Source organism: Typopeltis vanoorti, chromosome 1 (genome assembly GCF_054136105.1).
Source record: "Typopeltis vanoorti isolate ZY-2024b chromosome 1, IOZ_Tvanoo_1.0, whole genome shotgun sequence".
Taxonomy (NCBI): domain Eukaryota; kingdom Metazoa; phylum Arthropoda; class Arachnida; order Uropygi; family Thelyphonidae; genus Typopeltis; species Typopeltis vanoorti.
The window spans coordinates 27,879,449-27,905,956 of record NC_143549.1 but is presented as its reverse complement, the minus strand read 5'-3'; the positions used below and the strand labels follow the sequence as shown (position 1 = coordinate 27,905,956).

The window sequence follows — 26,508 nt, the reverse complement described above, 5'->3', positions numbered from 1 at the left end:
AGATTTTGACAATATTTTAATCCATTATGGATATGTGACTTTTTCTCATTTGGTTAATCAAACATCAGACCTACCTTCACTTCACCTGTTGCTACCTTCAAGGCCAATTCTGTAACACATCCAGCTGACATTCTGGCAGCACTTGCAGTATGAAGTTCATTCCATGTTGTGTCAGAATCAACTCCAATACCACCACATGGCAGCATCACAAAATTTTTGATTGGTAGCTCAGCTGAAATGTATTCATTCTATGTTTTATTGAAATTTCTAACAAAAAAAGTCTAGACATTAGATTTTCAAATTTAAAATATAAAACTACATATACACTTCATTCTTAATACAGCAAACACAGCATAACAACTGACTCACTAAAACTACTGAAGTCCCAAATGAAGTGTCATAAGAACATATATAACAAACTATTCCTGTGGTCCATATGAGAGTGCTATAGTGAGTTGATTGTATATTTTTATTCCAGTTCAGCCAAACAGTGCCTATAAATATACACAGAAAATTCATGAGGCAGAATCAAAATGTTTACGAGAAAGTGACTGAAGCAAGCCTGTGCATAAGAGACAATGGGATCATCTATTAAACTGCCTATCCTCTTCTGGATAGCATCAAGTAATTTTATAGGTTTTTGATGCATCACTATCTCAAATATGGGAAGAGAATTCTGCTGTTGTGCAGTTTGGTATTTATATACTGTTAGGAGATTTACACAGTAAAGAAGTAGTATCTTGAATGGAAGAGGATACCAAACTTTTTTTTTTTTTTTTTGGAGGCTGAGGATACTACAGACATGATGTACTTGTGCCACAGGTGTTGTAAATTGCCTAAGGAAAGAAATCTGATTTTATCTAGGGATCTGAGTATTATCCAAGGTAAAGGGATGTGAAGTAAAATCTTTCTTATAAGAAATAAAATGTACTGTTAGTTGTATTGAGGTTCTAAGTTATCTTCATCTTACTGGAGAATGAAAGGAGATCAGTGTTTAAGGCATTGGTTATGGGAGATCTTCCAATTCAGATCATTTAAACATTACAATTTTCAAATGAACAGAAATGAAGTACATTAACAAAAATTAAATTTAAATTGGAGATTAGTGAGAGAAGATCATTAATGTATAAGTAAGAAGGATATGGTTGAAAGTACATAGCTGAAGTGCTCTGGTTGAAAAAAGAAGAGAAAACATATCTAACATGATATGCAGTGAACAAACAGAGGTAACTGATGACTCAACTGCAATATGGTAAAAAGGCCCTATGCCAAACCTGATAAAATGTCTTGAAAATTTCAAGAGTGATCCATGAGTTCTCCAAGCTTGTGTCCAAAAGGTGGACAAGTTTGATTAGGAAATCTGCTGTGGAGTGAGAAGCAGATTAAAAATTGGCAATACTAATTATTGGCAAGCTTTCTGGTGATGAAGATGGCTATAGATGATACCCACTGTACATTACCTGTTGAAATATGATTTACAATGATGTCAATTCTAGAAAGCAAATTTTGAGCACAAGAAACAGGAGGGGGAGGGGGAGAGAATACCATCTGGACCATAAGTGATGTTAGTACCTAAGCCATAAAGTGTGATTTTTTTAATGTTTTTCTAACAAAAGATCATAAAAGGCATGCAATTAATAATTTTTGATTCTCTATACAAGAAATGGATAACACCCATGAAGATTAGCCTTGTCTTTGGGTAATATATACAGAGAAATATATAAAGTTATAAGCTGGTAGCTCAAGGATGTATAGTAAGTTTATCTGATGTAAAATCAAGATGGTGCACGTTTTTCCTACTGTGTTATTCAACATCTATATAAATCATATTATGAAGGAAAACAATTAAACTCAACATCAAAGATATTAAACCCCTTATTCAGGCAGATATTATACTGCTAAAAAAATTAGATTTGTTAACTAAACTGAATAACTGCTTAACAAATTTGGTAATTTCAGTAATAAAAAGATGAAAATGAAAATAGAGAAGAACTTGGAAAACATCAGCTGCATTCTCAGTGAAGAGAATGAGGAACAACAAGAGAGAGAGAGTTTGTGTGCATGTGTAATCCATTCAAAAAGGGCAAGAGAGAGACCATAAGATGATAGCCTGCTACGAATGCCTCAGTACCAAACATTATCAAATACCAAGCTTTGAAAATATCAAGAATGACAACATAAGTTTCTCCAAATCTTTCTATGGCTTGGGCCCAAAGGTGGGGCAAGGTTAGTAAGGTCCACTGTATGACAATCAATGTGGGGGAGGTGAGGTCACTAATTAAGGATCTCCAAATAGTGAAGCTGATTGTTGAGGATTTTTCTATCACTTCTGAGAGGACTAAGACATGAGCAAATGAACAATAGTTTGATGTCTGACTTATCTTCTTTAAGGCAGGATGGATAAAGACTTGCTTTCATAACACTGAGTAGATGCTAAATGAATGTAACAGCTTATGTAGGTGATACAGGATGGGTATTAATTCTGGAGCACAAATGAAGGAAGATCATCTGGATCAAGAGACTTATTAGCATCAAGACTGTGAATTTTTCAGATGTGCTTCTGATGAAAGATGTAGTTGGGATAGCAGAGATAAGGTTCAGAATGCCAGCCTGGTTGGCTAAGTGGTTAGTGTACCTAATCAACAGGTTGCAAGATTTGAATCCCACCAGAGGGTCATGGATGTTTGTGATAGTGTGAGACCACCACCCTGCTTATTGGAGGCCTGAGGTGGCTTAAAAAAGTTCCATATTTAGTCTCTAGCGCAAGGTTTCTGAACCAGGTATAAATAAATTAAAAAATACAAAAAAAAAAAATTACAAAATTAATAAAAAAAAAGTAGGAAAGAAATCCTTAATCCACCCACAGTACAAATGTACTATAGGTTTACAAAATATTTGTGGTTGGAAGCCACATTTAAAAAAAAAAAAAAAATAAACAAGATGATTCTTCCCTTCCTTCCCAGCTTGGTCTATAAGAAGAAAAGACTGTTATGACTGTTGAAATCTCCCAGGAAGATGATTCACAATTTAGCTAATTAGACTGTATGGAATCACCGTTTAGATTTAAGTAATCAAAGAGCATTATATAAGTATACAAGACAGTGTTCAAACCAGTTTTAAGTTAGGAATCTGAGAGTTTGGTTAGGAAAAAAAAAGCACTTGACCAAAGATCAGAGACCACAGAAAAGCTCTGGAGCCTGAATAGATGGCATCAATGGAAGAATCATGAAAACATTAGGAAGGGTGCAAGCAGGGCTAATTTAAGGTAGTAGGGAAAAAAAAAGCACTTGACCAAAGATCAGAGACCACAGAAAAGCTCTGGAGCCTGAATAGATGGCATAATTTAAGGTAGTAGGAAAAAAAAAGCACTTGACCAAAGATCAGAGACCACAGAAAAGCTCTGGAGCCTGAATAGATGGCATCAATGGAAGAATCATGAAAACATTAGGAAGGGTGCAAGCAGGGCTAATTTAAGGTAGTATGGTCACTTAAATGGAATGGAAAATTTACAAAACAGGGGTTTGATGACAAGATAGCAAGAAAATTACCCAGAGAGAGAACAGGGTCTAGGTGGACTGATTCATTTAGAAGTGCCTTAGAAGAATGAAATGTTAGATAGACGTTATTGGAGTGCTGATAAGTAATGGACTAATTTAGAGGAAAATTGTTGATTCGAATAAGAAAATTATTGAAATGAATAAGATTATTAATAATGTAAACTTATTCATGTAGCACTATCACAGTAGCCTGAACTCTCCTTGAGGATATATATATATATATATATATATCAGGATACTGATGAGAACACAGAATGGTTGTCAGAATTAGGAAAGCAGTAAAGGCAGCAAAATTAAAACTATAAAGTAAGGTTAAAGCAAGAAGAAGATTGCAAAAAAAAATTATTCCAAATTTGTTAAATTTGGCAAGGAATGAGATTTGATAAAAGTGTACATTCCTTCCTTTTTATGGAAGGAATCATGAAAGATGTTGGGATAGCAGAGGTAACTGTAATCATGAGAGAAGGCCAACTGCAGTTCAGCTACAATGCTTGTAACTGTCAGATTTTAGGGAAAGACAATGTATACTAGAATATTAATTAAAAACATTAATACTTCTTATATTTCATAAATGTTACATTACCATCTTCAGGGATCACAAAATAATGCTATGTGCATGCAGACACTAACACTAAACAGATATGCCTGAAGAAAACAAAAAAAAGAAAAGAAAAGAAAACTTTTTAACTCAAGACTCCCCTCCCCCCACCCAAATATATGGACTACCAAAAATCCGTGAGCAGAATGTGCCATTATGTCCCATTGTGGATGGCACTGATTCTTTCACATACAAATTAGCCAAACCTTAAGCCAAAGTGCTCACATAATATACTTGCAACACACCTTCACACACAAAAAATTCAGTCCAAATTAAAGCCATATAGAAAACCTCTCACTACAACATACTGACATAATGGTCAGTTTTGATGTCTCCTTATTCACCAATTTCCCACTCAAAGATGCCTTATACCTCATCCAAGCCAAATTTCCTCCCAATATCTCAGCCCTATTTCAGTTCACCATGAACTCAGGCTATTTCGTTTAGCAAAGAAAATTCTATAAAGAGATAGAGGGACAGCCATGGATTCTCCACTCTCTCCACCCCTGGCCAACTTCTTTATGGAGACATTCAAAGAAAAAGCCTTAAACTCGGTAGGGAAAGAATATTTGTCTACATGGCTTGGATACACTCCACAACTTCTTAAAACACTTAAACAATTAACACCCGTAGGATCCAGTTTACCCTGGAAAAATAAAACAATAACAATCTCCCTTTCCTAGACACCGATTACATGCCAGCCTGATGGATCCCTGGCTTTCTCTGTTTACAGAAAAAACCTACACATACAAGTCGATACATTATTATTATTATTATTCAGGTCTCCATGGAGTCAAAAGACTCATCGTGGGAGGTCCTTCCTAAGAAACACAAAGTCTATCAAGACTCATCGAGGGGAGGCTAATCCCAACAATATGGGATTATAAAAACCCTATATAACAGGGCAAAATTAATCAGTTCAGATAACAATGCCCTAACTGCCTTAACCATATTCTTAACACCTTCATAGCCAAATGGCTACAACCCCCCAAAAATGTAAAAAATATTCAAGCAATTAACCACAACCACCGTCCCTTACTCTGATCTATTACCATTCCTTATATCCGGGGTATACTTCTGAAAAGCTATCAAAAATCCTAAAAAAATACGACCTGGCAACTTGTTACAAACCATGTAAAAATTGGCATCTCTTATCTGCTCCACCAAAGACTTCCCCTAGACCTACCTGGAGTATACCAGGTCCCTTGCAGTTGCAAACTGACCTGCTACAGCCAAACAGGCAAGAGTGCAAATATCAGGATATCTCTGAACATAAGGAATATCCTGTTCCATTAATACAGCCACTCAAGACTTGTTGACCATGCTTTGGATACCAGCCACAAAATATGATGGAAGAAAGCCACTTTACTACACTGCAGCAAGCATAAATATGAGAGATTATTCCTGGAATCAGCCTCAGCTCTAAAAAATTCCCCAAACATAAACAAATTTGGATGCATGAGACTGTCCCAAATATAGGAGGCTTGCATCCTAAGAACATCAGCCCAACAGACAAGACAGCCCAATTTAGCCCACTAGGGGGCACCTTTAGGACTCTAGGACTAACTTCAGTTGTTTTCTTCAGCCATATTTGCTTAGTGTTAGTGCCTGCATGCACATATTATTTTATGATTCCTTAAGATGGTAATGTAACATCATTGAAATATAGGAAGTATTAATTAAATTTTTTAATTAATATTCTAGTATATGTTGTCTTTCCCTAAAATCTGATCCAGTTATGTATTACCAACATATAAGCTTATCTACAGAATGCTTGTAAGTGGTGGTAACACATCACTGATTCAGTATTGATACTCTGGATGTTGATAAAAATGGATATAAAATGTGCTTTATCATGGGTTGCAATTTTTAAGAAAACCAAGGCTGGGAATGATGTTTATTTTTGTAATTTTTCTGATATTCTGTTGCATCTCATTAACATCAGACCTTCATGGAGCAAAGACTTGTCATGTAAGGCACACGCATTGTTATACACAAAGCCCATCAGAGGTCTGCTCTGTACTTGTCATTGGTAAAGAGCTCCAGAAAAGATAAGTGCTACATTGTGTAATAATTGGCAATGCATTTTAGTATAATATTGTTTATTTTTGATAGCTTAGTCTACCTGCGTGACTGTCAGCTCGTTACCAACTTTTTTTTATTGAATATTTGAATCTTGCCTTCAATGGAACAATGGCAGTATGCATGAGGTCTACACGCTGCATGGTGCAAAGATCAAATGGTAATACCAACGCTGACTTTTTGAAAATGATTCAAAAATGTCATGAGTGCAATAAATGTGCATAATGAAATGTGAAAGTTGTGCTTGTGGAGAGATTGAAGAGGAGACTAGAGAAGATATGGATTTGTAGAAAGTGCAATATTTTAGTTGTGTAGGCTTCTGCGGAGAAAAGACATATTAGAATGACTATTTTCCAGTATTAAACCACTCAAAAAGTTAAAACGAACTGATGTTTTAATTCATTTAGTTTTGTGAAAAAATTGTTTCACATCATCAGGAAATAGCACGAATAAATTACAAAATGAAAAACAAAATAATAACAGTTAACATTTCTGGTGAAGAACATTTGAAAACATTTAAACAATGGAAAGCATGCATTCACTGTGGCTGCTAGTAGATACAACTTCATGGATTAAGGTGGACTAGATTTGATTTGATGTAAAAATCATCCTTTGTTTTTTTGTTACACTGTAGAGTAGTGCTTCCCAAACTGTGGGCCATGGCCCCCTTGGGGGCCATAAATTTTGTTGAGGGGGGGGGGCATGAAATAATGAAAAACAAATTTAAAATGTGTTAAGACTAAGTAGATCTTTTTTAATCTTAAAAGAAACTTATTTAATTTTTATTATTTATTAGTTCTTTTTTATATTTTAATGGAAAAAATCTCACATTGGTGTTGGTTCACAAATATTGCTTCTTGCGTATTTTGGTGATTAATGAATATTAGTAAATATATGCTTATTCATATAAGTTTCATTTCATAGGTATTGATACAAAAAAAGATTACAAATGCAAAATCTTGAATATAAATTGCATTGAATATAAATACAATAAATATCATAATAATATATGTCTATATTACAATTTTTTTTCAAATGGGGGCCTTGGCATCCATAAGTTTGGGGAGCACTGCTGTAGAGGATACTCATTTCAGATAATTCTTTGAATGCTTCTGAGTAAAAGTGATAATCAATGTGCAGCATTTCAGTTTGTAACTATTTTACTGAATGTAGTATATCTGTTGTAGTGCCAGCCCTGATTTTTGCTTTCTTTCATTCTCAAGATTTCTAATGTGTCCCTATTGGCACATATCCCCAGATCTGCAGTTTGTCTTATGCAGTATAGCCCACAACTGTAAATGATAATGTAGACACCTGATTTTTTAAGTGGCAGATATGGTGGTTTAGGATGACTAGATGACTTGAGATTTTGTTGATTGGGAAGAAAGCAACTTAATTTTTTTTTCGTGAAGTAATCTTGCTATTTTATTTGTGATCGATTGTATATATGGAAGAACCAAATGCTACTTTATATTCTTGGATTATTTGTTATTTTGTTTGTTTTGGAGGTTGAGTTTTTTTTTTTTTTTTTTGACTAATGTTCTATTGTAGTCATTTTTTTGGAAGGACAGAACTTCCACAAATATTATTATTATTATTCAGGCCTCCAAGGAGTCAAAAGACTCATCGAGGGAGGTCCTTCCTAAGACATAAAGTCTGCCAAGACTCATCGAGGGGAGGTCCCCCCCTGAGAAACACAAAGTCTATCATACCACTCTTTAAACTCACTGACCGTTCTCGCTCCCACCACTCCATCAGGCAATGCATTCCACTGCTCAACCACCCTCCACACAAAGAAACCACTCCTTACCCTCTTGCTCACAGTTTCCTTTCGTAACTTCCAGGGATGGCCTCTTGTTATCACTCCTTCCCGCTGTTCAACCAAGCGAAAGAACTCCCCAGTGTCAACCCTGTAACCACCTCTCAACAGTTTAAAAGTCTCAATCATATCACCTCTCCTTCTATCGACCAAACTCTGCAGTCCACATTCTCTCAGCCGATCCTCATAACTATCCTTGTACAGTCCTGAAACCATCTTTGTCATCCGTCTTTGTATCCTTGCCACAGTTAATTTATCCCTTTCAAATCCTGGGGACCAAATCTGGGAACAATAGTCCAAGTGTGGTCTGATCAGAGACTTATACAACGGAATGATAACCCTCTTATCTCTGCAGGTCAGTGTCCTTCTCATAATAGCAGCAATCCTCTGTGTTACCTTCACCACCTTTGCAATATGTCCCCTAAACTTCAGGTTTCTATCAATCATCAACCCCAGATCTCTTGTCTCCCCTACTTCCTCCAGTATAACTCCTCCCATAGAGTATGCAGCATCCCATTGATGTTTCCCAAACCTCAAGACCTTACATTTTGCTGCATTAAACTGATGCCCCCATTCATTTGCCTATCTATCTAGCTTATTTAAATCCTCTTGCAGGGCTACCACATCTGCACTATTACTAATAATCCTTCCCAGCTTCGCATCATCTGCAACCAACTGAATATCCCCCTGCAATCCACTGGCTATGTCATTGATATAAAGGTTAAACAATATAGGTCCTAGTACTGAGCCCTGTGGGACCCCACTTGTAACCCTCTGCCTCCTGGAAACTGCTCCACCATACACAACTCTCTGATACCTATCAGACAGCCAATCCTGAATCCAGTTGACCAATCTGACATCCAGACCCATGTGCTGCAACTTAAATATCAGCTTATCATGTGGCACCCTGTCAAATGTCTTCACCAAGTCTAAGAAAATTGCAGTATATGCCTTTCCCTCATCTAATGTTCTTGTAACTTTATTATAAAAGGCTAGCATATTGCTAAAACAAGAGCGTCCTTTCACAAATCCATGTTAATTCTCACAGATAACATTACCCTCATCTGCCCAATGCTGTATACGGTCCCTCACTACTTTCTCCAAGATCTTAACAACTACTGATGACACACAGACTGGCCTATAATTAGACACTTCCAGTCTGTTACCACCCTTATTTAATGGCACTATCTTACCCTCCTTCCACTCCCTGGGCACCCTTGCCGAAGCCAGACTTACATTGAAAAGCCAGGTTAAAGGCACTGTCAGTTCCCTAGCACATTCTCTTAAAACTCGTGGTGAAATACCATCCAGTCCCACAGCTTTACTGACATCCAGAGTACTCAGTATCTGAAACACACTCTCCTCCTGTACCTTCAGACCTCGAACCAGTCCTATCCCTCTAGTATTAAAATTGACTCCTCTAGGATGAAATACTCTAATAAAGTGTTCATTGAACAATTCCACTATGTCCTCTGCATCAGTCACTCTATTCCCATTTTTATCCCACAATATCATTCTTCCACAGTCATTTCTCCTCCTACTGGCCACATAGCTAAAAAATTCCATAGGATTTTCTTTGGATCTTAGGGCCAATCTCCTCTCATATTCCAGTTTTGCTTTCCTTACCATACTAGTCACTCTTCTGGCCTGTGTCTTATATTCTTCATGCATCTTCTCTTCACTTGTCTCCTTATATCTCTTCCATAGCCTCTTTTTCGCATGCAATTCCTGTTTAATATTGTTTGTCATCCACTTTACTCCAAATTGTGTCCTCTTCTTCACTCGTGGTATACAACTTACCATTGCTGATAACAAATATTCTTTCACAATTTCCCACGCACTAGTGATATCCCAGCCTTCCAATTCCTCCCTCCATGAAACTTCCCGAAGTTGACGTCTAAGACTATTATAATCACCTGCCTTATAATTCCACATACGTTCCTGTCGCTTTGATACTCCTGTATGTCTATTCATTTTCCAAGTCAACACCATATGGTCACTCTCTCCAACTGGTGGGAGAGACGTCAACTCAGTTATTATCAACTCTTCTGATGCTATAACCAAATCCAAAACTTTTGAACCTCTTGTTCCCTCTGTTACATGTTGCCTAAGACATTTGTCCCTCAAGAATTCTAGAAATTCCATTCCCCTATTGCTACATGCATCTTCCTCTCTCCAATTTATACTACTGAAGTTAAAATCTCCCATAACAATCATTCTTCTTGCATTTGCCAAACTTAGCTGTCTAAACATCTCCTGGTCCCCATCCTCTGTGCTCCTGGGTCTGTAGCAACACCCCACTAAATATCCTGTCTTGCCTACCTCTACCTCACACCATACGCTCTCAAAATCATTTGTTTCACTTCCTTTCAAATTCTCCACTCTTAGAGGACATAGGTCATCACTTATCATAAGCAATACCCCACTACCATGCTTTCCCCTGCTATCCTGACGAAAAATGCTATACCCAGCGACTTCTATTCGTGTTGTTATATCCCCTTCTGTCAACCATGTCTCAGTGATCGCAATAATTTTTGGCCAGGCTGATGCTATCTGCGCCACCAATTCCTCTCCCTTATTCCGGATACTCCTGGCATTAGTATAAAGCATATAAATGCCATTGTTTCTATACCCAGCATTATCCCTTCTAGACTCCACTGGGCTCAGTGTTACCTGACATTGTCTCCCTTCTCCCAAGTATCCATTCTCACAAGAGGCCACCCCCGCTATCATCCTCCCTGGGACACACTGACTCGTTCAGAACAGCAATCTCTCCAGATGCCTACGTCCTTCCTCATTCAAATGTAAACAGTCTCTCGCATACAATTCCTCTCTTTCCTCAAACGCACTCCAAGCATCCACATATACCAGTCCTCTCTTGTCACACATTCTCGCTATTATGCCATTCAATATCACCGCTCTTCTGCTCAACTCATCATTATCATACCTAGGCAACACGCACACTATTTTTCCTCTCTCTGTCTTCTTCCGTACAGTCTCAAGCAAAAATCTCATATCTCTCGCTGCCCGACTTACATTACCGCTCAAGTCATTCGTTCCTACCATCACAATCATCTCATCCACCCTTTCACCTCTCTTAATTGCCATAGCCACCCTTTCTATTGTTCCTCCTGGCAAACACTCCTCATGCATCCTATCTTGAGCACCATGGATCATTGAGTCGCCATACATTATACCTCTTACCATTCCCTCGCTCCTATTGTTTCCATTCTCTCCTCTTCTTTCATTCCCATACCTCTCTTTTCTACTGTTTCCATTCTCTCCTCTTCTAGCACTCCCATATATCTCTCTCATTCCCTCTCTCCTACTGTTTCCATTTTCTCCACTTCTAGCACTACCATATCCCTCTCTCATTCTGTCTCTCCTACTACTGTTTCCATCCTCTCGTCTTTTAGCATTCCCATACCTCTCTCTCATTCCATCTCTCCTATCGTTTCCATTCTCTCCTCTTCTAGCACTTCCATATCTCTCTCATTCCGTCTCTCCTACTGTTTCCATTCTCTCCTCTTCTAGCACTTCCATATCTCTCTCATTCCGTCTCTCCTACTGTTTCCATTCTCTCCTCTTCTAGCACCCCCATACCTCTCACTCATACTCCCTAAATTCTCTCTCTCTCCTACTCTGATTTGCCTTGCATTTATCTCTTCCATTCTCCTAATCTTATCTTTCAAACTTCTGCTCTCATTCACAAGACATTCCACCTCCTCTTTCAACTCATCTATCTCCCTCTGCAGGTCAGTCACTCTTAATCTAAATTCACTCTCCCAAACAAAACCATCTCCTAAACTTTCACAGTCATTCACACCTTCCACACTATCAACTATTATTTTCTCATTCTCTCCTATCACACTACTTGTCTTCCTACATTCATTCCCCGTTCCTGGAGCAACAAAGTCGGATATCGATTTATCTAATGTACTTATTTCCTCCAACTGCCTGCATTTTGCGCACATACGCTTTCCACTCTCTTTAACAAGCCACATATGTAATTCCCCAGACGCATACATGCCGCAAGTACTGCATGCCACAAAGTCCCTTATGATATTGCTAATAATTGAGTTCTTAAATGGCGGAGGACTTGGCGTTATGCCACTTGCGACTGCTGCTGAATCCACCATCATTCCTTTCTGCCGAGTAGCGTAATCTTTAATAATTATTCAATTAATAGATAAGAGGGAAAAAAAAAGTACAAACATCAGAACATTTAAGTACTAAATATAATTAAATAAAATGAAATATAACTAAATACAGTAACTTAGCTTCGTTTTGTCTTCCACCGTTACGCGTTCGATTCCGACGGTACCAAAATATATTATATCGCGACAGCAACTAACTTCCAAAAAACAACCACTGAAGTACACTCATATTCAGAGAAACAATTTAGCACTCAAAAACGTAGAAAAACAGGGAAAAAAGCGGACTATTCACCGATTAAAAATCACTTTCTTCTGCACAGCTCAAATTCACCGCCACGTGCTTATATAGACATATAGATAATTTTATATAGATAAAAGAAACCAAGAAGCTACAGTATCTTAATTCTGTTCTTCCAAAAACTGGCTACAACATAACAGAATAGTGTTTTGCACTTCCCTCAAAGGTAGTGAGGGTGATCATGAAGTGATCACATGGATTGTGCTAGCCATATGAAGACTTCTGTGAGGAAAGGATATATGTGAAAGTACAATGCTGGTGATTGGCAAGTTTAGAAGATTACTTGTAGCTATTAGCATGGAATAAGGAGTAGAAAGGAAATCAACGCTGCTTGGGAACTGAAGAAATACCTTAGGAATGCATTTGCAGATTAACAACCTCAATCTGCAAATGCATTCCTAAGGTCAAAAGGCTAAATATGAAGAAAAACATGAAGGAAAATGGAAGAAGGAGGGTATTAAGCATGAAATCAAGTGAGGTATTCACCAATAACCACTGCAGAGGATATAGTTGAGGTATTCAGCAAGTTGTCCATCAGGGTGTTTCATCCTCAGTGTAAAATCAGAATCTCAAGTGTGAGAATAAAATGAGAGAAGACTTAATGGTGAGCAAGCAAGAGGTATATGAGGAGTTAAGTAAGCTACATGTCAAGAAGACAATATGAATAGACATGTCACCATGTCTTAAGGGAATTTTACAAGAAGTTAGCATCAGCCTTGGCCTACCTCTAACAGTTTTGAACAGCACAAGTTCCAAAAGAGGAAGATAAAATTATTCTGCTTCAAAGGTGGTGATAAGGCTAAGGCTACAAAATTATAGACCAATCAGTATAATCTGGGGTTGTAGTTAAGGTATTGGAGAGGGATGATGAGAGATAGGGTAGAAAAGCTGATTGTTGGTTGGTTGTTAAAAGTCTCACATATACCAACTTGATTATGTACTATAACAAGGTGACAAATGTATTGGACAAGGGTGATGCATATATAGAGATATGCTTAGATTTTGCAAAGGCTTTTGATAGAATTGCTACATCACAAGTTAGTAACTAAACTGAAGCAGAAATAGGGTTAGATGATAGATTGGCGAGTTGGATAAGTAACTGGCTCACAGATAAGTATCAGCAAGTTGTGTATGGAATGCAGTTACTACTGGCATGCCACAGGGGTCTGTTTTGGGACCGTTATTATTTAATTGGTATATTAAAAAAGATACTGGCATGGGTTTAACTGATGATTTCCAACTGTTTGCAAGTGAAGCAAAACTGGGGAGAGTGATGAGGAATCAAGCAGATGTGGCTTTATAGGTGAATTTAAATAGATTATATGACTGGCCAATAGTATGTAACTGTCAGTTCAATTTACTAAGCAACAATGGTATGCAAAGTTTACACTGGATAGGAAAATTCTGTAGGAAGTTGATTAGACAAGAGCTTGGAGTGATGGTGGTAGTCAAGGATCTGAAGTTCAAAGGTCAAATTGCACAAATTGTGAAGTAAATCACATTGGATTACAGTGATGATGCAGAGGACCTTAACATGCAGAAATAGAGGTTCTGGTTCCATTGCATAGGGCTTTGATCAAGCTCATATTGTGCACAAATTTGGTTCCCTGGTTTTCATGGTGATGAGGATATATTGCAAAGGGTCCAGAGAAGACCAAATAAGATGGTAACTGGTCTTTGGAATGTGAAGACAAATTGAAGGACATGTGAATAGGAGGAAGAGAGGAGATATGATTCCTACATTTAAGTTGGTAAAAAGCTGTTACCAAGTTACTGGTTAATGTGGAAGAAAATTTTTCATAGAATGGTGAATGGGATAAAATAAGTGGACATCCCTTGAAGCTGTATATGGATGGTGTGAGCAGGGGCATAAGGAACAGGTTCTTTGTATGGAGAGTGGTTGAGTGGAATACAGTGCCTGACACTGAGTGAATGCAAATACACTGAATGAGTAAAAATTGGGATCGATTTGTGATTTTTTTTGTGCTCTTTTGTAAGAGATCTTTTATATCCGAAGTAGCATTTCTTTAGTTATATTTCTTGTAGAAATGGTGTGGGGAAACAGTAGTAGCATGCAGCCGAGTTGAGGGACTTATGTACTTAACCCCATGCAGAGGATGCATCCCCCCTCCCCAAACTAGTATATTCAGATTCTCTTCCAGGCATCACCTGCCATTATAAGCAGCAGCAGCAGGATTATTCATCAGCTTGCATGTCTTTGTAATCTTTCCAAGATTAATATATCACCTTGAAATACTGACCAAATCTGAGCACAATAGTCCAGGTGTGGTCTTATCAGGGCTGTATACAATGGAATCACAATTCTATCTTTGCTAGTTAGCATCCTTCTCAGTATTGCAGTAATCTTCTGGATTACCTTTAACCATCTTCGAATATTCCCTGAACTTGCAGTTTCTGATCTCTTCAACAGAGCATGCAGCTTACCATTGATATATATATATATATATATATATATATATATATATATATATATATATAGTTGAATTAAACTGATACTCCATTCATTTATCAAACTGTCGAGCTTATTCAAATCCTCCTGAAGGGCTAACACATCTGCACAGCTAATAACCCCTTTCCAACTTCACATCTGCAAACAGCTGAATATCTCCCTGCAATCTATTGACAATGTTAGATATACAGGGTGTTCGGGATAAATTTGACATATTTATAATTAATTATATTTTTCCATAAGTTACATGTATTAACACACACTTCTCTTCATTTAAAAGTTTGGACCCTTCTTCATTCATATACAAGATGTCAGAAAGGATGGATAGCTGGAACCCACCTGAATCATGGAAGAGAATAACTTGTATCATGATGATTCGTGCCCGCCATCAAAATAAGGATATTACGACTGCTGCCCAATGCTCCCTGAATACAGTAAAAACAATCAGGCATGAACTAGAGACTTGCAATGGTGACTACGAGGATGTAGCAAGAAGAAAGATCCCTAGCAGACGATCTGATTGCGTTCGTACAGCAGAATTCCTCGCAAATCTGCAGGAACAGGTGTTGAAGAACCCTGGCATTGGAATTCGGGCTTTGTTCGTGGAGTTGCTAACTGTAGTCAAGCCCTGGATAACAAGGGTAGCCAATGGTAGGCCGTATGTATGGCAGCAGGATTCGGCCCCTTGCCACACCTCTGGGAAAAGTCAAAAATGGTTGTCTGAAAATTTCTACGACTTCACCAGTCCAAATGTTTGGCCTCCAAACTCCCCAGACCTTAACCCCATGGATTATTTTGTATGGGGCACAGTTGAAAAAGACACCAATCACACTTCCAGTAATACAAAAGCCCAGTTAATGGATAAAATTAAAACAGTTTTTGCGGCCCTTCCCAGGGAGACTGTAGCATCAGCTTGTTCGAGGTTCCGAAGCAGAATTGAAGCTGTGATCAATGCTAATGGTGGTTATTTTGAGTAAATCTTGTTGATAGTATTGTAATTAACTCTGCCTGTAATGTTCTTTTGTCAATTCATTAAATTTAATAGATACAAAGAAGATTTTCTTTTTCCTTACGAAACTGTCAAATTTATCCCGAACACCCTGTAAAGGCTAAACAATAGAGGTCCCAGTACTGGGTCCTCTTGAATCCCACTTTTAACCATCTGCTTCCCTGATACTACTCCTTCATACAGAACTATCTATTAGACAGCCAGTCTCCAATCCAATTCACTAACCTGACATCTAAACCCATGTACTGTAGCTTAAATATCAGCTTATCACATGGTACCTTGTCAAAATGCCTTTGTAAAAAAAAAAAAAATTATTAAAATGTTATTAAAAAATCAAAAAAAAAAAATTATAAAAGGCAATCAGATTACTAAAACATGACAACCTTTAAATACACGCTGACTCACAGATAATATTACTCTCATCTACCCAATGCTGTATATGATCTTATTACAAATTTCTCCCAAAATCTTAATCTAAAGAAATAAACTGATCTGCTATAGTTTGACACTTCCATTCTTCTGCTATCCTTATTATGCAATTGCACTATCTTTCCCTCCTTCCACTCCTTCATACAGAACTATTTATCAGACAACCAGTCCCCCCCCCCCAATACAATTCACTAACCTTAAATCTAAACCCACATTCTGTAGCTTAAATATCAGCTTATCACATGGTACCTTTGTAAAATCAAAAAACCTTTCCCATAGCCAGACTCACTGTAAATGCCAAGTCCATAGAAATGTCAGTTCTTTAGCACACTGCCACAAAATATATGGTGCAATTGCACCCAGAGTTCAGTATTTGAAACACTCTCCTCCCACACTTTTAAACCTCAAACCTTTTCCATCCCTCTAGTATTAAAACTAATTCTCCACGAATACTACCCAATAAAGTGATTATTCACCAACTACACTATGTCCTCTGCATCAGTTACTCTACTCCCATCTTTGTCTAACAATTCTTCCATAATCATTTCTCCTCCTACTGGCCACATAACAAAAGAATTCCTTTGATTTTCCTTGAATCTCAGGGCTAATTTCTTCTCATATTCAAGTCTTGCCTTCCTTAGTATAACAGTCACTCTTCTGGCTCAAGTCTTTACATTCTTCATGCATCTATCCTCCTTATCTCTTCAATAACTTTTTTTTTTCACCTGCAGTTTCTACGTTTGATATTGTAATCCACTTTGAACCAAGATGTGTTCTTTTTCACTTGAGGCATATAAATTGTCATTGCTACTAATAAATATTTCATCACTAGTTTTCATGCACTGATGATATCCCATCCTTCCAATTCCAGCATCCATAGAACTGCCTAAGCTGATTTTAAGATTATTATAATTACTTGCCTTATAATTCCATATAAATTCATTTCTCCTTGATACTGTATTCATGCATGTCTAATCATCCTCCAAGTCAAACCCACATGGTCACTCTCTCCAACTGGAGGGAGTGACCATGTGGATTTGACTTTGATGTAAGACCAAATCCAATATGTAGGTGCATGTCAATGTCCATTTTGGAAACTATCACTGAAGAACCTCCATGGAGTCAAGAGATGTTACAGGAATTCAGCTCTAATAAAGGCAATCATCTTAATATCATTCATTATCTATGCACTCCCTAACCTTCAGGCAATGCATTTCATGTATCTATCTATTCCAAATTAAATAAAAAATTAAATTAAATTTAGAAATAGACAACAGAATCAGCAAAGCTGGTATGATGGGAAGTCAACTGAATAAATTCATATGGAATAAGAGAGAAATTAGCCGGAACACTAAATTAGCTGTATACAAGACAGTGTTCAAACCAGTTTTAACTTATGGATCTGAGAGCTGGGTCAGAAGTAAAACACTTGACCAAGGACTAGAGACCGCAGATATGAGAGTCCTGAGAAAGATTAGAGGCGTGAACAGATGGCATCAATGGCAATATCATATTAAAAATGAGGATATTAGGAAAGAACTTGACATTGTCAGCATCCAGGAATGCGTTAGCAGAGCTAATCTCAGGTGGTATGGTCACTTAAATAGAATGGGAGAGGAAAGATTAGCAAAACAAGTGTTCTCTGCCAGGTTGGCAGGAAAACAACCCAGGGGAAGACCAAGATATAGGTGGATTGATACGGTACAAAGTGCCTTAGACGATAGAAATACAAGATCTGATAATGTTGGAGTCTTGACAAGTAACAGACTGATTTGGAGGAAAATTGTAGATAGGAAGTTAGTAATGATCTAATTTTTTCATGTAGTACTTTCATATCCTGTACACCCCTTGAGGGTACATGGCAGGAATTTGATGATGATGATGATGATCTATTCCAAAAAACTGTTTCTTACTCCTGCACAAGGAAGTAAGAAATTTTTTTCTCCCTAATATCTTCAGCATTTGGTAACCTCCTTCTTCAAGATACAATTTTTAAAATTTTTTTTTTATGTTAAACATGCCCTATGATACAATAAATTAAATGAAAAATTTTAAAATCTTTAAAATGGAATGAAATTTTGAAAATATCGAAAATTTACCCAATTTGGACATATCTAGTTTCTGCCTATTTAATGGATTGGTACCAAACAAGAGAGTATAGGCATCACTGAAATAAACAAAATAAACTATTATAATGAAAAAAATGTAAACAGTTTTGAATTGAGATTAGCTTAAAATTAATATTAATGATTTCAACTGTTAAATTTATGCTTCTTATGATTTTAAAATAAAAAAAAAAGTATTTTTAAATGCTTTCAAAAATAATGTAGTTTACATTAACTAAATGCCTGGAAATTGGATATTATTTATCTTTCATAGGAAGAGCAAAACACATTAGTTTAATAAATAATATTTAATAAACTAACAAATGTTACATGGCACAAACCAAAGACAGAAAAGTAAAGTAACAAAGATTAAGTACCATGGAAAACTATGGTCTAGCCCAGTAGTTTTCACCTTTGAGGTTATGACCCAACATTATGATCACAGAATTCTACCTCCACAAATATTAACAGAATCCAATATTTTGTTAAGTAAATATTGTTAAGTAACTGAAATGTAAAAACAAAATAATGAAAAAACTATTCATAATCACATACACATTATGTAACTACATACTAACTTACAAGTGCATGGTAGCATTTAAGTTTGCTTCAATTTAAAAATAAGCACAGAAATAGACTAAATGTAGAAGAATCTTTGATATGCACTTTCCTCGACAGTTCCAAGATCAAGCAAATTACCACAGAACAAGCTCAGCCAGGTAAATGGTAAGCAATAATGTTGCTTTCACATGAAAACAAATGAGCTCACATTACTTTGTATTCTTAAAGAATTTAGTTTCACAGATTCTTTATATGCTTTGATTTTTCAGTAATTCCCTGAATTTCAAGAGTTACAGTAAAAGGATTAAATTTGAATTTGGAAGATAATTAAGAACTTCTATTTTAATTACTAAATCACTTAAGGAATTGAACAACGTAGATATGAATATAAATTAAATTATACTTTAATAAATATTTCCGATATTTCAGCAACGTCATGTTGCCATCTTCAAAAGGAACTTACAAAAAAAAAGGCGTGTGCACGTAGGCAATACAACATAGTAACTGAGAATGAAGAGATGAAGCTATTGTTCTCCTAAAAGTCCTGATGGTGCCCTCTAGCGGGCTAAGTAGGTGTTCTTGGCCTTTGGGCTGAAGGTCTGCTGATGTAAGCCTCCCAAATTTGGGGCAGTCGCATACAACCAAATTTGTTGAGGTTTGGAGAGTTTCTTAGGGCTGAGGGTGATTCCATAGTCTTTCAAATTTGTATTTGCTATGGTGTATTACTGTAGCTTTCTTCCACCGTATTCTGTGGCGTGTATCCAGAGATGTCTTACTTTGGCCAAACAGGCAGGACAGCAAATATCAGAATTTCTGAACACAAGGACTACATCCATTTTCACAAGTACAGCCATTCTCGTCTTGCAGACCATGCTCTGGATACACGCCACAGAATACGGTGGAAGAAAGCTACAGTAATACACCGTAGCAAATACAAATTCGAAAGACTATTTATGGAATCAGCCTCAGCCCTAAGAAACTCTCCAAACCTGAACAAATTTGGTTGTAAGCGACTGCCCCAAATTTGGGAGGCTTACATCAGCAGACCTTCAGCCCAACGGCCAAGAACACCTACTTAGCCTGCTAGAGGGCACCATCAGGACTTTTAGGAGAACAATAGCTTCATCTCTTCATTCTCAGTTACTGTGTTGTATTGCCTATGCATGTGCCTTTTTTTGTAAGTTCCTTTTGAAGATGGCAACGTGACGTTGCCGAAATATCAGAAATATTTATTAAAGTATAATTTAATTTATATTCGTATCTATGTTGTTCAATTCCTTAAGTGATTTAGTAATGCATAACCAACGTATAAAGCTTCTGTTTCAATTATCAAACAATTTATATTTTTTACAGTGTTCTGTATATGCAATCATGCTATACAAATTTCAATTAATATAAAATATAAACTTTCATTTACATTACTTTTAAACAGAATTTTGCTTTTATCATGATTAGCCTGGATAGCGTGATAAATTAATAGTGTGAAAAACAAATCGTGATAATAGGAAGACTGAGAACCATGGCCTAGTTAATTTGTTTTCAAAATGTTCCATGTAGATGTTGGCTAGTGAAGGGGGGGGGGTAAGAGAGGAACTAATAGCAGTTCCATCAAACCATTTATTTACTTTCCATTTGAAATAACCAGAGTAAGTAGTGGACTTGAATAATTCAATTATGTCAGTGGGGAAATGTGGCTTAATAAGATCAAGGGTGTCTGCCAAAAGTACACTGTTGAGCAATTAAGTATCAACACAAATAAATCAGGTCAGAATCTGTCAGGATTAATTTGTTTTATTTTTTTTTTTTATTAATGTTTTGAAGTGCATTGAATTTTTAATAAAAGAGGAAGTGTTTCCTATTGGGGGAGGGGAGTGATTTGGAAAATGCATGGTCAATTTGTAGACAGGACAGTTTATGCTGTCAACTATTGGTTGAATGAGGTTTGAAGTTTTAGGACTATATCTAAGGTGATTTGACATAAGATTTTAGCTATTTGGTGATTTCTTTGGTGAAGATGTAACTTTTTTTTTCCTTTTTTTTTTTTTTTTTAATTTGTACACTTTCATCTTTTGAAATTTGGTAGGATCCCAATCTATAATCTATTAAGTAGAAAGACCAAGGAAACTTCATTTTTCTGATATCTGCATGATCCATGATAACAACTGAAATTTTTTTTTTGTTCCTCTAACTTTGAGTGCTGATATTTCTATAGGAAGAAAGTTACTCTTGAAGTTAAGTTTGGATTTTATCAGAATACTGGCCACATCAAGATGAATGTTATTAGCTATGGATGAAAGATCATAAATATTGATTGAATATCTCTGTTGGGTGGCATATGGCAGTAGACCTTTTTGTTTGTTGTTTAAAGAATTCAACCAAAGAGATTTTGTACAATGCAATGTCTGCACTGCACACCTTATCAAAGGCAAATGGACTTCAATTTGAAAGTGATAGGGTGGCAAAATGTGCCAAAAATGCTAACAAAGTGAGGGCCAAAAATGCAGGTCATGTGGCAGGAGGTGGTGGATGAAACAGAGAATGTGCTTGAAAATGCCTGATGGTGTAAAGGCAGATAGAATTGAAAGAGGGGTTAAAAGTGACATGATAGAGAGAGTAAAAGTGCTGATTGAAGGAATAGTAGTATGATGGATGTCTAAGAATGAAGAGTTGGCTGTAAAATGCTCAGTTATGCATAGGACAAAGCAGGAGCTGCAACAAATACAAAAACATCTGGCAAGTGAGTCAGCTGATATCAGAAAGAAGTGTGAGAAAAGAGAAAGGAATGCTTGACTAAGAAGGAAAAAACAAGGAGTGCATCTTGTACAGCCATTCTATCATAAGAGACATGATTGGCAAGAGACTGAAAAAATTGTGCTTCCCAGTGTAAAAATTGATGTTCGTAAGGTTATTAGATCACAAAAGGGTAAAGTGAAAAAATTGATTGTTTTGACTGGAACAAATGATTTGAAAGGAGAAAAGTATGGACTGTCCCTCAGTCCATACTTTTCCGAAATGAAATAATTACTGGAGGTAGCAAAGGAAAAGAGTGAGAGAGTTAAGATAGCAAGTCTGTTGCCACTGCATGACAGAGTTGAGCTGAGAAGGAAGGCCATAATAGCGAATGAGTCAATGCATAGGTTATGCACAAGAAGAATAATGTGGAGTTTGTAGATGTGTGAAGTAAGTTTGATGGGCAAAATGGATTTGGTGCTTAGAGTCTGGAAAAGTGTTGAATGAAAGAGTGGATGTGCAAAATCAGGGAAAGTAGTTTTTTTTGGGTGGGTGTGTGGGGGGGGGGAGAAGTTGAGTGAGTATAAAGATATCAGAGTCAACTAACTAAGAATGTTGAAAGTTTATTTTTCACTTGGTTAGACTATAAGTTGCCCGGTGTTGTACTACCTTACCGTAGTCCTGAAGATACTTTCAGGCGCAAACTTTGTTTGCTCACACTTGGATAAAGGATTAAATTAAATTTATTATAACTAAGAATGTGCATAAAATGACTAAGTTAGTAACAAACTAGAATGGGATAGTTAGTATAAAGAATCGGAATAGTGGTAGGGCTTTTGCACTTTACACACCTTAATGGCAGTAGCATTTGGAATGCGGGGGGGGGGGGAGTTTTTGGCATTGGTTAGTTCATCCTGGTCAAAGGTTACTGGCATTAGTGAGACATAGCTGACAGAAGATAATATAGTTAGTGGGATAGAATATGAAGGGTATAATATTCTTTGGGGAGGATAGAAAGAGAGAGAGAGAGAGAGAGAAGAATGGGGGAGGAGGAATGTTATTGATAATAGCCAATGAAAAGCAGCCAAAGAGCAGAAGTTCAAATGAGTGGAAGACACATAATTATATAGGATTTCAACCATGGGAACATAGATTGGAAGGAAGAAGACACATGGGAGGAAGGAAATGGAATTTATATATTTACTAAGGAATAATTACCTGAGGCAACATGTGATGGCATGTACTAGAGATGGGAGTATTAGATCTAGCCATTGCATCAGAGAATTTATCTATAACCAGTATGACCACATTGCCAGTAGTTGGTGTGAGTGATTATATGGTCATGACCTGCGAGGTGGATATTCAGTTAAGAGAGAGAGAGTATATGTGGAATTATAAGGCTGGTAAGTATGGAAAACTTGTTTTAATGAGTGCCATGACATGTGAAACTGCAAGGGCTAGATGTTGATAGTGCATTGGAAGTGATAAAGAAGTGTTTGAGTGAAGAATAGCAGACTACATACCTAGTGTCAGGAGAATAAATCAAACTGGAGCTAAAAAAATTGGAATGAATACCAGCAGGCACATTGACTAGCACAAAGCATAGGCCAGAAATGTAAAGAGTGTGGTAAGAAAGACAAAAAGCAGAGTATGAAAGGAAATTAGCAGTTCTTTTAATATATTGCAAATAAAAAGAATGTTTATGGCAGAATGATTTTAATGAATGCTAATAAGGAGGTAATTGAATCAGGCAAAATAATAGAATTACTAAGTAAACACTTTGCATGAGTACGGCAGTAACAAGAGAGGTAAAGACTTATATGGAAACTGAGGTAAATGAAATAGATGCATAACATATTACAGAACCTTTGATGTGAATACAGCTTTGAGATTAGATGGTTTGAGTTTTACATAAGTGTTAAAGAAGAATTGTCACAGACCTTCTTCACAGTGACCACATTGTTTAATCTAAGTCTTGCCTCTCGGATGGGAAAATAGTTCCATTGCATAAAGGAGGCTCCAAGATTTGGAGTACTGAAGAAGTTAGTCAAGAGCAAAATACAGGAATGGATTGACAGTAATGGGATATTGTATGGGGGGACAACATTGGTTTGCAAAGGTTGTGCCTCAGTAACTTGCTCACATTTTATTACACAGTAACAACTGAGTTAGATAAAGGTGAGGAATGGGTTTATAGTGATACTTCTGGACTTTGCAAAAGCCTTTGACAGGATACTGCATGGCATTCTAATAAATAAACTGCAGCACATGGGATATAAAGTTGGTGAAGTGGATAAGAGAGTGGCTGATGGAGAGATATCAGAGAGTAGTTTATTCATCTATGATTAGTGGCATGCTACAGGACTTCGTTCTTGAGCTGCTACTATTTAATTTGTATATTCATGATATAGGAAAAGATCTGAGAAGAACTGTTCAGAGAGGTAATTTATACAGATAATGGTTAAATGTTTGCAGGATGATTTGGATAGACTGGCAGTCTGGACAAAGGAGAATGGATGTCAGTTTAATGTGGTAAAGTGTTAAGTTATGCATTTTGGGGTGAAAAGATTACCAGCTATATATCACATTGATGGAACTGTACTCCAGGAAATCAACAAAGCTAGAGATTTAGTAGCATTAGTAGATATGGAGTTAAAAGTTCTGCTATATATATATATATATACAGGGTGTTCGGGATAAATTTGACAGTTTCGTAAGGAAAAAGAAAATCTTCTTTGTATCTATTAAATTTAATGAATTGACAAAAAAACATTACAGGCAGAGTTAATTACAATACTATCAACAAGATTTACTCAAAATAACCACCATTAGCATCGATCACAGCTTCAATTCTGCTTCGGAACCTCGAACAAGCTGATGCTACAGTCTCCCTGGGAAGGGCCGCAAAAATTGTTTTAATTTTATCCATTAACTGGGCTTTTGTATTACTGGAAGTGCGATTGGTGTCTTTTTCAACTGCGCCCCATACAAAATAATCCATGGGGTTAAGGTCTGGGGAGTTTGGAGGCCAAACATTTGGACTGGTGAAGTCGTAGAAATTTTCAGACAACCATTTTTGACTTTTCCCAGAGGTGTGGCAAGGGGCCGAATCCTGCTGCCATACATATGGCCTACCATTGGCTACCCTTGTTATCCAGGGCTTGACTACAGTTAGCAACTCCACGAACAAAGCCCGAATTCCAATGCCAGGGTTCTTCAACACCTGTTCCTGCAGATTTGCGAGGAATTCTGCTGTACGAACGCAATCAGATCGTCTGTTAGGGATCTTTCTTCTTGCTACATCCTCGTAGTCACCATTGCAAGTCTCTAGTTCATGCCTGATTGTTTTTACTGTATTCAGGGAGCATTGGGCAGCAGTCGTAATATCCTTATTTTGATGGCGGGCACGAATCATCATGATACAAGTTATTCTCTTCCATGATTCAGGTGGGTTCCAGCTATCCATCCTTTCTGACATCTTGTATATGAATGAAGAAGGGTCCAAACTTTTAAATGAAGAGAAGTGTGTGTTAATACATGTAACTTACGGAAAAATATAATTAATTATAAATATGTCAAATTTATCCCGAACACCCTGTGTATGTATATATATATATATATATATATATAGATAGATAGATAGATAGCAGAAGTGGCTGAATCAGCTCATCAGATTACTTGATTACTGAAGAATACTTTGATAAGCAGAGACAAGTAGGTTATTATTCCTCTTTATCAAGCCTTGATAAGATCCCATCTAGATTACTGTGTGCAGATCTGGTTATCTGGGTTTCTTGGCAATGAGGAAAAGGTGGAGAGGATCCCGAGATGAGTGACTAAGATGGTAGTATGTCTATGAAATGAAACTTATGAGGAAAAGTTGAAAATTTGTGGATTACAGAAATTGACTGACAGGCAGGAAAGAGGTGATGTAATTGAAAAACAAGTTACTGAAGGATTTTTACAAGATTAATACGGAGGAAATTTTTCAGAACAGGTCTGCTGTTGAGAGAACTAGAGGCCATCCTTGGAAAGTGATTGTGAATGTAGTTAGTAAGGGTGTTAGAATTAGATATTTTGCTTGTGAACAAACGGAACAAGTTGCTAGAGTGTGTTATGGGTGGTGCCATGACTGTGAATGAGTTCAAAGCAAAGTATGATAATTACAAGGGGGTCTGAAAAGTTCTTGGCCTCGACCACAGATGGCAACACTTTCAACAAGATGTTTTTTTCTAAGCTGGTACATCAGTCATAAGTATCCATGTAAAATTGAAGGTCATTCTATCAAGTAGTTTGTTTTATACAGCTGTCTGAAGCAAAAGTGTTGTCTGTATCCCTTGAAATGGATAAAATTGAGTATCATGCAGTTATAAAATTCTTTGCAAAAGAAAGTTTAATGCCAAAAGAAATTCATTCGAAGTTTATAAAATTTTATTGGCACTCTTCCTTCATTTTTTGACAATTAAGAAATGGGCTGCCGAGTTTAAACATGGCCGAACCAGCCTTGAAGATGATCTATGTGAAGGATGTCCAAAAAGTGTAACACCACCAGAAATCATTGATCAAGTGCACAATATGGTATTGGATAACCAGTGAGTCGAAGTGCATGAAATTGCTGAGACTATAGGATTTATTACTATGGATGAGACTTGGATTCACCATTACATACCAAAATCCAAACAGCAGTCAAAAC

General features: G+C 36.9%; 1 protein-coding gene across 7 annotated transcripts in view; it reads right to left on the bottom strand.

Annotated features, from left to right (window-relative positions):
* The window catches only part of LOC150109855 (histone deacetylase 4-like), a 579,471-nt gene that overhangs the window by 179,307 nt on the left and 373,656 nt on the right, over positions 1–26,508 (bottom strand). For all 7 annotated transcript variants that reach the window (XM_090397008.1, XM_090397036.1, XM_090397014.1 and 4 more), the window contains 2 exons: positions 18,519–18,586; positions 75–232 (listed from right to left, as the gene is read on the bottom strand). In XM_090397008.1, coding sequence (XP_090253134.1) covers positions 75–232; positions 18,519–18,586 — 226 coding nt within the window. The remainder of the gene's footprint in view (positions 1–74; positions 233–18,518; positions 18,587–26,508) is intronic.